The following is a 13696-nucleotide window of genomic DNA, read 5'->3' on the forward strand; positions in this document are numbered from 1 at the left end:
TAAACACACACACACACACACACACACACACACACACACACACACACACACACACACACACTACAACAAACAAACGCACACAAACCCAATTTTTAATACTCTACGAAAAGCTCTCAGTAAGCGATGCACCTGCAGAAGATAATCCCAACACAAACATGTAAGAAAGCCGTCAACGCCTGCTCTAGCCACACCTTACACTCTGCGAACACAAGCACCCAGCACACACCTTCACACCCTCGCCTTTACAGTCTAAGCACGTCGTGGTGGCGGCGTTCATCCTCCCTCCACGGCCATCACAGGTGCCGCAGGGCCTCTTTCTGTCTAACTTGAGGGTTCGCCAGCCACCGACCATCAGTTGCTCCAGGGACACAACCAGCCGGTGCTCCATGGGAGGGGGCTGACGGCGCCTTCCTCGTCCGCCACCACCTGGGCCAAAGAAGCTGAAGCCACCCAAGTCGTCGTCCTCGTCTTCTTCGCCAGAGCCGCCCCCCATGCCGCCGCCGAAGAACATGTTGAACACGTCCATGGGGTTCCTGAAGCCACCGCCGCTCTGAGAAGACGAGATAATGAACGGGTCAGTGAGAGAGAGAGAGAGAGAGAGAGAGAGAGAGAGAGAGAGAGAGAGAGAGAGAGGCCCTGACACAGATTCAACAGGTGAGCGCCATAAACAAACACCTGTAGATGCTGTTGCCGCTAAAACGTCTCTCCCCTTTAAGTCTGCCTGACTCTAACGGCTTATTTACGACTGGCCCGCCCGCGGCTGATGACCCAATCATTACGTATGCCTTAATATTCCCTCAACTTGGATCACTTCCCTTCGACTTAGCACACACACCCATGATTCACGACTTATAACCGCCAAGAATTCATGACTTTTACTTACAGCCTACTCCTTCTCCCCTACGACTCATGATTTACAATTGACTCGTTCTTTACTTCTCTCTGACTAACCCTCCCACGGCTCAGGACTTTCCATTGCTTAAGACTTTACGTTCGGTATTGTCAAACGCTTCCACCCCTCACATCAACTGATTCCAAAGGCCGAAAAGGAGATCAAGTCAGGTTCTAATGAGTGTTTTTGTTGGTTCATGGTACACAAGAAGAGTCAAACTACCAGAAGGGTCATAAAAGTACCCATCGAAATGCCCGAAACTCTTGCGAAAGTTTTGTAAAATATGTGTTCTTGGGCGTCGGTGTTTAAAAATATGAACCTATGTTTCCTCCACTCACGGCAACTTAGCTTCCACTTCCGAATTATACTTTCCCCTGAATCGCGATTTACTCCCTACTCAGTACGACGACTCTGGGTTTTTAATGTACGAGTCGCCTCATTGTAAGGTGCTTTGGCTCATAATGATAAGGTTGTGTTTGCTTTCCTCTTGCTAAATCAGAAGACGGAAGTTTTGAATTGATAATCGCGTAGTTCTGAAGTCAAATTCCGCAGCACTCTCAACTTACTAACTATATGCCTCCTTCCCGTCCTTCCGCGGCTCCGCTCCACACGACATTCTACTCTTGCTTATCCCTATGCTATCCAAATCCTTTATTAATGAGTTAACCAGCATCTTCATTCCTTCTTCTGATAAACTCTGGAACAGCCTTCCTTTGTCTGTAATTCCTACTGTCTACGACTTGGACTCTTTTAGGAGAAAAGATCACGACACCTTTCCTTTCGAAATTGACCCTCTCATTTTGGCATCTCATGCTATTTTCTTTATAGGAGTAGTGCAGAGCAGGCTGTTTGTATTTTTTGTTTTGTGTGTGTGTGTGTTTTGTCCTTGAGCTGCTTTCTCTGCTGTAAAAAAATATGTTCGCTTCCAGTCACCACTTCAGCCGCGCCTTGTGATCAAATGGCTCAAACAGCGAACCGTGTAATTGAACCTTTTAATCAAAAGATCTCAAGACTGCAACCACCAATCAAAATAAATAGTAATGTATTATCAAGTTTTTGCTCATCAATAACTGAAGAACCACTAATACGTAAGACAATTTTATACCACGCTGGATAATCATGCGCCATGCCTCGAGTCACACCCCCAGAAGACAGAGCGTGTTGATGGCACAATTATTTCGTCCGTGGTGTCCTTGCGGCCTTGTGATTCTATAGTGTTTACTAAATTAACCTGATTTTATGTCACTGTCTACTTGCTAGCTGAGGTAACACTATCAAATGGAAGGAACCTTTATCAAGTAATCAAGGTTCATCATTAGGCACGATTAGTTCACTACTAAAACAAAGGCCTTTCCCAGCGTTTTGTAGTTATAGCTCTCTGGTGTCTATTGCATTCACTCCTACCTCTGCAAAGATACTGTTCTCATCTCCCCGCCGGGATCTATCTATGCCTGTGTTCCTGTGGTGCCGCTCTGTTAATAAGGCTACCATCATGCGAATTCCGTTTGTCACACGCGCTGGATGGCTCCCAAGAGACTTATACAATGTTGACGCCTAGCCAATTATATATACCAATACTAAAGACTGGCCATGTATCTATCTATACTAAAGACTACCCATTTAACTTCCGGTCATAGCGATTAGACATTTATCTACCTACCTTTTCTAAAGACTAGCCATTTATCTCCCTATCAAAACGAATAGCCATTTATCTACCTATCATAACGACTAGCCATTTATCTACTCATCAAATGGTTAGGGCTTCGTCTACTTACAATAACGTTTTGTCTTTTTTTTTTCATTTATTTACTCACTTTTTCATCTGATTGCGTTCATGTCGTATTATTCATTTCCAGCAATGCTAACTTTTATTTTTTTACAAAGCTTCAACCACAGACGAATTTATATATCTCGACTTTCTCCTAATTCTTTAGGGTCGCATCCCTACCATTCGTCGCCAGGTGATGTGATATGTACGCTACCTTGAAGAATCGCTAATCGTCAGCATCTTCCATCACTATTACTCTACCGCAGGACAAAGTTTATCCCTAATGTTCTTCACCTCTCTGCCCGATGTTAGTGTTCTCCATCCTGCCACGGGAAATGTTCTAGTTTCTCCTCGCGTCTCGTTCTTTGGTGTCCTCTGTCTGGGTTGCCACTCTGTCAGTTCGGTCCTCTCTGTCTGTTATTAGTCAAACGCATGATATGACCTGATTATTTCCACCTGTTTTTTCCATCTTATACCCAACATTTTGTTATCATTTCCTCTTCGGGCACTTCTTTGGTTTCTCTCTAAAACATGTGGGAAACACCAGCCTACTAAACCGAATGTAAGGACTGGAAGGATAAACTGATATTGCACCTTTCTCTTCAGGGAAAATGATTGGTTGTTATTCATGATATTACTATGTTCACCAAAGGCGCCCCAACTCAATCCTATTTCCCTGACTTTTGCGAGGACTGGGACTGCATGAATTATTTGTCCTAGATATGTGTTTAACTCTACTTCCTCAAGTGTTTCGTTTCTTTTTTTTCGGCCAACTGGTTATTAAACATTCATCATATTTATTTTTTTCATATGCCAATCTTCTTATCTAGTTTCACAATGTATGAGCTTCCTGGGCCATTCTTCGTAATTTTTTATTTATTTATATTTTTTTTTTAGAGTCGCTAAGTCATTTGTGAATCTAACGTTGTCAAGGTATTCGTCGTCTATCTTCATTCCTTCGTATGTTGCCACACTCATCAGACCTCTTAACACTTCTTCCAAGCAAACTTCATGTACCCTTAGACTCTGCTCGTGATACTGGTGCCACGACCGTCACCTGTTGACGACTTTGATATTGAGTTGTGAAGCCAGTTTCCTTAAAATGATTTACGACGATACGCTGCATTGAAAAAAAGAAAACTGCTCTGAAAGTATTCAACACATAGATTGCACGCAAAAAGTCTGTAACTACCTTCTTGCCTTTATACATAATCTACTTATCCAAAAAGGCAGCTCTAAGTATTCATATAATGATTTGTGCAGTTGCTCAGACTAGCCATCTACTTATTCACTATTCTACACTACACTTACACTTTACTTGTCTGTCACTTAGTATCATAATCTATACTCATTTGTCCTTATCAGTTCACTACACAACAGCTACTTAATGAAAATAAAGTGTATTAAATTTGAGAGCATTCATTACATGGGTTGTATGTTTCAAGTCCCAGCACATCTTTGTTTATAAGATCACAGCCACTCCTTGTCCATGCCTGCAGACCACACAAACTCTCTGGCCCTGTCTGTCTATCCCGCTATTTCTGGCAGGCTAAGCGGTGACCAGAATCAAACCACGTTATTTAAGTAGACGGCCTCACTTCAAGTTGTGATTCACTTGAGAGAGAGAGAGAGAGAGAGAGAGAGAGAGAGAGAGAGAGAGAGAGAGAGAGAGAGAGAGAGAGAGAGAGAGAGAGCAGTTCATCAGGCAATACGGACATAAACGGGCCCTAAGCCGTACACGCACCATTTAGCCGGGATTGGTTCAGGAGAAGACACCAGTGCGGGGACCCAGGCTGCCTCGAGGTTAGTCAAGGTGGCGGCGTTGGCATGGGTGAAGTTTTAATCCATTCTCCGGATAACTTGAGGTGTTACGTCGAAGAAACTGAGTTATTACGTCGAAGCAAAGGGGTTTTAAATACTACGTCTAAGTAAACTGATGTGATTTGCTTGGTCGAAGTAGGTTTAGATGAGTTTTTATCAACCAAAAAGATCATACGACAGTGGCGCGTTGTCACGTCTACCCTACGACGACACCCCCAGGGATATCCATGTCTCGCAGCTATAAAGGGGGACAGGGAATACAAGAGACTTACAGGTCTGATCCTCTATCCTTCTGCACAGATATCCACAACTCCATATACTCGTTCTGCGTGAGTCCATTACACCGTGGGCCAAGCCAATCCGCAGTAAGACCTTAACCTGACTCACCTTTATTCTGCACTACGCTACTTGAAGTGTAAACAGATAAAGTTGTTAGCATACGCTAGAGCTGCGAGTGGCGGCGTTAATTAACGTGGCGGCCCTTTGAGCTTGTTATGGGCCAGTGTAACATCCGGGTTACCACAGTTTACCTTCCCCAGGTTTCCCCAGATACCAATTTGTCGACCATCCCGAGAGGAAGGATGAACAGCACGCCGACTGCCTAGGCCGGGATTCGAACCCATGCCCACTGATTTGTAGTCAGGGATGCTAAATACTGCACCACGGAAGCGTATACTACACTATAGTCAGGCTCAGCTATGTAGTCCGATTAGGCGGGGACCACTCGGAAAGTCCCCTAGCCAGAGCTCTGCCAAATCGTATTTAATGTATACAAAATATTTGATACACAATTTCAAATAGTACATAGCTGACATATGAGTGAGAGAGTGATGTATTGGGCGTGATGTGGCAGGGCTGTGATGAGGTTTGGAACCCACCCAAAAGGACTTCATATTTGTGTTGGACTATACTTAGGTATATCATAGTCCTCGCCACACGCGTGAACAGGCGGTACTGTTTCAGCTACTAAGCACTCCACTTGATCATGGCTCGAAAGACCTGAAGTCCCACTGGGTCCGCCTCCTCATGCATTTTTTTCTTCTTTTTTTTTACAGCAGAGGACACAGTGCAAGGGCTATATATATATATATATATATATATATATATATATATATATATATATATATATATATATATATATATATATATATATATATATATATATATATATATATATATATATATATATATATATATATATATATATATATATATATATATATATATATATATATATATATATATATATATATATATATAAAGCCCGCTACTTACTGCTCCTAAATAGAGTAGAGTGGCCAAAAAGAGAAATCAGTTTCGGGAGGAGAGGCGTCCAGATACCCTCCTCTTGAAAGAGTTCAAGTCGTAGGCAGGAGGAAATACAGATGAGGGAAGATCGTTCCAGAGTTTACCAGCGTGAAGGATGAATGAGTGAAGATGCTGGTTAACTCTTGCAGAAGTGGCTTGGACAGTATAGGAATGAGCTTGATCAGAAAGTCGTGTGACGCGAGGCCGCAGGAGGGGGGGGAGGCATGCAGTTAGCAAGCTCAGAACACCATTCTGCATAAAAATATCGATAGAAGATAGAAAGAGAGGCAACATTGCGGTGGAATTTAAGAGGTAGAAGACTATTAGAAAGAGGAGGAAAGTTGATTAGACGAAGAGCCTTAGACTTCACTCTGTCCAGAAGAGCTGTGTGAGTGGAGCCCCCCCACACATGAGATGCATACTCCATACGAGGGCGGATAAGGCCCCTGTATATGGATAGCAACTGTGCGGGAGAGAAAAAGTGGCGGAGACGATACAAAACGCCCAACCTCGAGGAAGCTAATTTAGTGAGAGAGGAGATGTGAAGCTTCCAGTTAAGATTTTGAGTTAAGGATAGACCGAGGATATTTAGTGTTGAAAATGGTGACAGCTGAGTGTTGTCGAAGAATAGATTATAGGTGTTTGGAAGATTGTGTCGAGTTGATAGGTGGAGAAATTGAGTTTTTGAGGCATTGAAGGACACAAGGTTCCTTCTGCCCCAATCGGAAATGATAGCAAGGTCTGAGGTTAAGCGTTCTGCAGCCTCCAGCCTGGAGTCATGTAATTCCTGTTGAGAGGGTCTTCTGTTGAAAGAAGTTGAATAATGCAGAGTGGAGTCGTCGGCGTATGAGTGGACAGGACAGTTTGTTATGGAAAGAAAATCATTGATGAATAACAGGAAGAGAGTGGGTGATAGGACAGAGCCCTGTGGAATACCATTGTTGATAGGTTTAGGGGAAGAACAGTGACCATCTACCACCGCAGAGATAGAACGGCCGGAAAGGAAACTGGAGATAAAGGAACAGAGAGAAGGATAGAATCCGAAAGAGGGCAGTTTAGAAAGCAAAGACTTGTGCCAGACTCTATCGAAGGCTTTCGATATGTCTAGCGCAACTGAGAAAGTTTCACCGAAACGGCTAAGAGAGGATGACCAAGAGTCAGTTAAGAGAGCAAGAAGATCGCCAGTAGAACGCCCCTTACGGAGCCCATACTAGCGATCAGATAGAAGGTTAGAAGTGGAAAGGTGCTTTTGAATCTTCCGGTTAAGGATTGATTCAAAAGCTTTACATAGACAGGAAAGTAAAGATATAGGGCGATAGTTTGAGGGATTGGAACGGTCACCCTTCTTAGGCACAGGCTGTACGAAGGCGTACTTCCAGCAGGAAGGAAAGGGAGATGTTGATAGGCAGAGACGAAAGAGTTTGACCAGGCAGGGTGTCAGCACGGAAGCACAGTTCTTAAGGACAATAGGAGGCACTCCATCATGTCCATAAGCCTTCTGAGAGTTGAGGTCAGAGAGGGCATAGAAAACATCATTAGGAAGAATCTTAATAATAGACATAAAGAAGTCAGAGGGGGGATGAGTAGGAGGAATATGCCCAGAATCGTCCAGGGTGGAGTTCTTACAGAAAGTTTGAGCGAAGAGTTCAGCCTTAAAGACAGATGAGACGGCAGTGCTGCCGTCAGGATTAAGGAGAGGAGGGAAAGAGGAAGAAGTGAAATTGGAGGAGATATTTTTGGCAAGATGCCAGAAGAAGAATTAGAGACCGCAAAGTTTTGGCATTTTCTATTAATGAATGAGTTTTTGGTAAGTCGGAGAATAGATTTGGCATGATTCCGGGCAGAAATATAAAGATGATGGTTAGCAGGAGTGCGAAGGCTAGAGAGTAATCGTCAGAATCTCCAGGGACTCGGCAAGGACTTCTACATCATCGGTAAAAACAAGATCACCATTCCTGGTTTTGCCGGTAAGGTAGCGTTAAAGATTGGAATATACGTGGCCTGGGTGTTCGTATCCGTTACATTGGCCCTTGACTCTTTAGTGGGTAAGAACCCATTACCCCGGGGCACAGGGCCGGTATGATATCTGGGTTACCACAGCTTACTTTCCCCAGGTTTCCTCAGACAATTTTTGACCAGCCCGAAATGGAAGATGATCAAAAGTGTGAACTGCGCGCCGACCGTCAATAGGATAGGTTCCAGCACGGCCTCGGATTCGTATCTGAGCCCACTAACCACTGCACCACGGAGGCTCTCTGCCAATAGATGTTCCACAATTACTTTGATCCACAACTCTGCCTATTACCCGCTCCATACAAGTGTGAAAAACGGACAAGGACACTCCAGTGTTCACAGGAAAGAAGGTGGATACAGACCCTTTACCTCCCCCTTCCCCATCACATAATTTACAGCACTCTCACTCATAAATCAATAGACCGACATTTCTTGCAGAAATTGCACGGTGTGGCGAGACATCCCATTGTGCCTCACACTGGACTGAATCAACAAAGCTTTCTTAGATCATCATAGACTGATAAAACCCCATGTCGATACTCAAGTCAGCGCACCGTCAGCATGCTGATATTTTAGTTACCGCCATGCCAGGAGTGAACCTGGACTGCTCATATATCGGCCACAGATCCGCATGTCATAGGTGGGCACACAGAATAAAAACCCAGTAGTTGATGCAGTCCTGACGGCTCCCTTCCTCTTTCCAGATAGGGACGACCAGCCAGAATACCTGAATGTCATACGTAAGTTAAGACTTCATGCAAGCGACGGATCATGCCCGCACTTCTTGCCTTGAGTGGCCCCACACTGCATGAAGATGCAAACTCCAATGGCCTTTCAACTATTCAACTTTGTTACAGACTCTCTGCCTTCAACACAGGATGGAGTTTCGTCAATGGGTGGATCACGTAGTAGATCAATGTTATATTAAACAAAGTTTCTGTTCTCATGTTCGTTTCATTAGCATTACAGGTCTGATTTGATTACCATTGCATACTTCTCAGCTGTTGCGACAGTAGTATTTTAGAAAAGGTAGAACCATCACAAATTACACAATACTTCCACGCCCATGTTCGATTCAATAGTGTTACAAGCCTGTGGTGAGCAAAGGCCCCTTTCGTTTTGATTACCTCACTAAACATGGGCAATCTCTCCTCAGGTAACCGTTTACCGATCGACCCACGCGAATGGATGGACAGGTAGATGAGTTGTAACCTGCCTGGTCCAAAGCAACCAGTTTGTGATGCGTACTGCTACCAACGACGCTACTTCTAACGAGGCTGTTAAGTTCCTGTCGAATTAACTACATAGGGACGTAGATGGATACATAGATAGATAGATAGATAGACAATCGGAAAAGCATTTAGATCGTTAGATATAAATAGAGAAAGATAGATAGATAGATGGAGATAGTTATAACAAAACGATAGATACGTATATAGATAGATAGATGGATAGATAGATAGATAGTGGGTTGGTAAGTAGGTAGGGCGGGAGGGAGGTATACAGATAGGTTGGTAGATCAATAAGTAAACACACACACACACAAACAGACAAACACACACACACACACACACACACACACACACACACAGACAAACACACACACACACACACACACACACACACACACACACACACACACACAGAGGGAGAGAGAGAGAGAGAGAGAGAGAGAGGGGATAAATGGATTTACCAGTGAAATATTGATACATTGAAATGGACGAACACATACGGATAAAAAAGTGAGCCGAGATAGATAGATAGAGAGAGAGAGAGAGAGGGGGTCGTAGACACAGACGACTGTGAGTAATGCCGAAAACGTTAGCCAACATTGACATTGTCATGCTATGACGTCACTAATGCCATCTCTCTCTCTCTCTCTCTCTCTCCTCACCCCTACGTGCATGCCTACCTATTTGCCAACACACATACATGCGTATATACAAATCGATCTTTCAGGAATCATATACCTCCACTATTTCTAGAAAGTTCGTTAATTGAACAGGTTCATCACACGTGCATATTGACGAAAATTTAAATTAGAGCTACCACATAGATGATGTATGTTTTAAATTAGCAAAAATATGTGGTATATTATATAGGATCCGTCATCAACCTACTACCGGTGCTCTGCTAAGTATTTACTACACATTGTGCTATCCTCACATGACTTACTGCATATCCATTTGGGCGTCGACCTGGCCATCATTCTCAAATAAATAAAAAATATCCCAAAATATAGTTATTAAATGCATACTTTTCATGAAAAAATATGATTCAACAAACCAGATATATCACTCTCTGAATATTCTTAAATTTGAATCTATTAGGTAGTAAATATTTTATATGTTTGCTTATTTATCGAAACCTCAACCACTATCCTTGTAACAAAGTTTTCCAAGTTTGTAGACTGTTTACAACACTAGCCGTAACAATGTTAATCTGCTTTGTCCTCAGTTCCGCACAATCTCCTTCAACAACAGTGTGTTATGTAATTGTCCGAAATTATGGAATTATCTAACTGCTGACATTAAGAACTCATTAATAGTAACTTATTTTAATTCAAAAAGAAAGTGAATAAGTATTTATTTACATTTCAAACACATGAAGGGCAATAACATCTTTAATGCTCATTAAAATTTGTCCATGTATTTAGACATATTGAATATTAACTGTCATGGTTTGTAAATATAAGAGATTCGATGTTTTGGGGGAACAATTTTACGTATTTGAATCTATGTATTATGTAAGTATATGTGTATGCGCTATGTGCATTTATATTTATAAGTACGTTTTTTTTTATTGTATACAAAGTCTCTATTTATGTACATGTGTATGTGTAGCTATAAAAAGTGTACCTAAGTAATATTTACTTTGTGAATCTACTAGATGTGTATTATATTAGTTTTGCCTGTGGTGCCTGTTAATCATTTATGTTACAAACTCGTCTGTACACGAGCTGCTCCTCGGCAGACCATGTCTTTGTAAATATTGTTCATTATTGTTATTCATTTGGGTGATGTGTAAAGGCAATAAATTTACTTTACTTTACTTTACTATACATAATCAATCAATCAGTCAGGCGGGGCATGTGTCGGGGGGTGCGTCTTCTCGCCCAGCCTGCAAGGTCAGCCCCGCTACCAAGGTATATGAAAATTTCCAAGATCTCTATATCCTCACCACACGCAAAAACAGATTATACTGTTTCATCCTGTTATCCTGTAAACCCCTGTGCCTTCGTCCTGGCCCAGGAGACTCGAAAGTTCTAAATGTTTCGCCTCCGCGTGTAGACTCGAGAGCCATTACCAGAACCTATAGTTACTCGGCGAGGATTATTACATCAGCAGCAAAAATAAAATCGGAGATCTTGTTATAAACAAGTGATGTTCCCAATGACTTTGGTTCAAAGCTCTTTCCAATACCCAGCCCATGCAAGTGTTGAAAAGTGATAGGGTAAGGACACAGCCCTGCCTCACTACTGTTTCCACAGGAAGGAAGGTCGGTACGACCTCTCCCCCTCATACAGACAAGTCATAGCCCTCTCAGTCCCAGAGTACAGGTCAGTCGACAGACCAACGATCCTTACAGAAATCCCACGGACCTGCAGGAACTTTAAAAGTACCTGAATGCATTGAATCAAGCGCCTTAAATTGGCTGCAAGCATATTCTGTCGAAACTCACGTCGGCGATCCACCAGCACGCGAAGTGCTAGGATACAGTCAGCCGTCGAATTACCAGGCGTGAACCCGGCCTGGTCAGAGCTCTGCCACTTCAGAAGTTGATTGCGAATCCGCATGAGAAATAGATGGGCAAGCACCTTGTCTGGCACAATAATCAATTTAATAATGCGTTAGTTGTTACATTTCTGACGGTCCCCTTTCACTTTCCAGTTAGAAATGAATAGGCCCTTCTTTCTGGTCAAAAAATGGTACCAGAAAGCCATAGGGCAGTCAATACCACATGCAACCCAGGAACCATGGCCGCACCTCCAATTTTGAACATCTCCGTACAGATTTTACAAATTCCAACTCTGTTTTCACCCCTCACCCTTGCTATACCCTCTTTGTCATTCACGCGGGGACAAATGACGTAAAGACAACCCTTTCTGAGGAACTGCTTGAGAAATACCGCCGCATGATCAAGCAGTATAAACGTAAAACGGATGCCAGTAACATCATAATCTCAGGAATCCTCCCGAGGGTCGGTGCCGAATCTAGCTTTTACAGTAAGGCCTTCAGCACAAACAACAGACTTCAGTCCCTTTGCTCACAAGAAAACGTCCAGTTCGCTAACTTGTGGAACAATTTTTACTACGATTCAGACTTGTTCCTTCCTGATGGCATTCACTTAAACCCTGTTGGAGCAGCCCGTTTCGGGAGGCTGCTCTGTGACCAAGTGGCTCTTCGAAAGCCAAAAAACGCGGAGGCGAGAACACCAGCAGCTCCACCGTAAGGGTGCACTCAACCCGCAAAACTCCCGACTCAAATCACATTAAAGCTTGCTATGTAAACGCTCGTAGCCTACGTAACAAATTTGAAGACTTAGAAGTCCTCGCAGCTACAAATCATTATCACATCATCGGAGTCACAGAATCTTGGATAGACACTTCAAATAGAGATTTCATTGCGGAATATAGATTACCGGGTTATACCATTTTTAGTCATGAAAGAGAGAACAGACAGGGTGGAGGCGTTATCTTTTATATCCACAACTCTCTCCATCCAGTATCCGTGAAAACAGATATTATAACCAATGTAGACACGGTCTTCATTGAAATTAAAAGTAAATCTCGTAAAATAGTAACTGGACTTATCTACAGACCGCCAAGGCAGACTCTTGATATCGACCACGCATTAAGTGAATTATTATTAGAAACAAGTAGCAGTTGCGAGGCAGTAATTGTTGGGGACTTTAACTTGCCAGTGGAAAGATGGGGTGAACCGTTGAACTGTCATACAGGGCTCGACCTGTACACAAATTTACTAGAAAGTGATTTACATCAACACGTTCAAGAACCGACTTGGGAAAATAATATACTTGACCTTATCTTTTCAACGACAGCTGATCTAGTTAACGAGGTAAATGTTGGTCCAATTTTTAGTTCTAGCGATCACCGAACAATCACATTCAGCATCAATATGAAAGAAAGTAAAGTAACTCCTAGTAAAGAAAAGGTGCCTGATTATCAGAGAGCGAATTTCGTAAGACTCCGATCAATTCTAAATAATTCTGACTGGACTGAAATCACGGCGGAAACAGATATTGATAAATCTTGGGGGGCCTTCACCACAATATTGAACAATGCCATAAGCATATGCGTACCCTATCGTAACAGACGTTCAGCTTCTAAGAAGAAACCCAAATGGTGGAATAACGAAATTCAAAATAGCCTATCTCTTAAAAAACGCGTATACAGTAGGTACATAATCTCAGAGCGAGGCTGACAAACTAGAGTTGGACAGAATTCGCCGCGAAACCAAGAAATTAATAAAACGAAGCAAGAAAAATCTTGAAGAATATATAGCGGAAACAAGTAAATCTAATCCTAAAGAATTTTTCTGCTATGTAAATAATAAAAAGTCACTCACTTGTGGTATCGGACCGCTTGCTAATGAAAATGGTAACCACACGAACGATGAAAATGAAATGGCTACAATCCTAAATAACTTTTTCGCATCCGTATTTACCGACGAAGATTGTTTATCACCTCAACCGCCGGAGGTTAGAAGGACCGAAAAGATGTTAAGTGGCGTGCTCATCATAGAAAGTGACATTTTACGCACAATTGAAAAGATTAAAGTAAGCAAAGCTCCTGGTCCAGACAAAATTACCCCTAGGGTCTTAAAAGAAATCAAACATCAAATTTGTAAACCGCTCTCCATCATATTCAATAA

The 13696-nt window shown here is 42.5% G+C and overlaps 1 protein-coding gene across 11 annotated transcripts in view; it reads right to left on the reverse strand.

The window, feature by feature from the left end:
• LOC127004780 (dnaJ homolog subfamily A member 1-like) overlaps nucleotides 1-13696 on the reverse strand; it is a 77368-nt gene that overhangs the window by 38707 nt on the left and 24965 nt on the right. For all 11 annotated transcript variants that reach the window (XM_050872893.1, XM_050872896.1, XM_050872886.1 and 8 more), the window contains exon 3: nucleotides 227-550. In XM_050872893.1, coding sequence (XP_050728850.1) covers nucleotides 227-550 — 324 coding nt within the window. The remainder of the gene's footprint in view (nucleotides 1-226; nucleotides 551-13696) is intronic.

Source organism: Eriocheir sinensis, chromosome 29 (assembly GCF_024679095.1).
Source record: "Eriocheir sinensis breed Jianghai 21 chromosome 29, ASM2467909v1, whole genome shotgun sequence".
In the NCBI taxonomy this organism is placed as follows: domain Eukaryota; kingdom Metazoa; phylum Arthropoda; class Malacostraca; order Decapoda; family Varunidae; genus Eriocheir; species Eriocheir sinensis.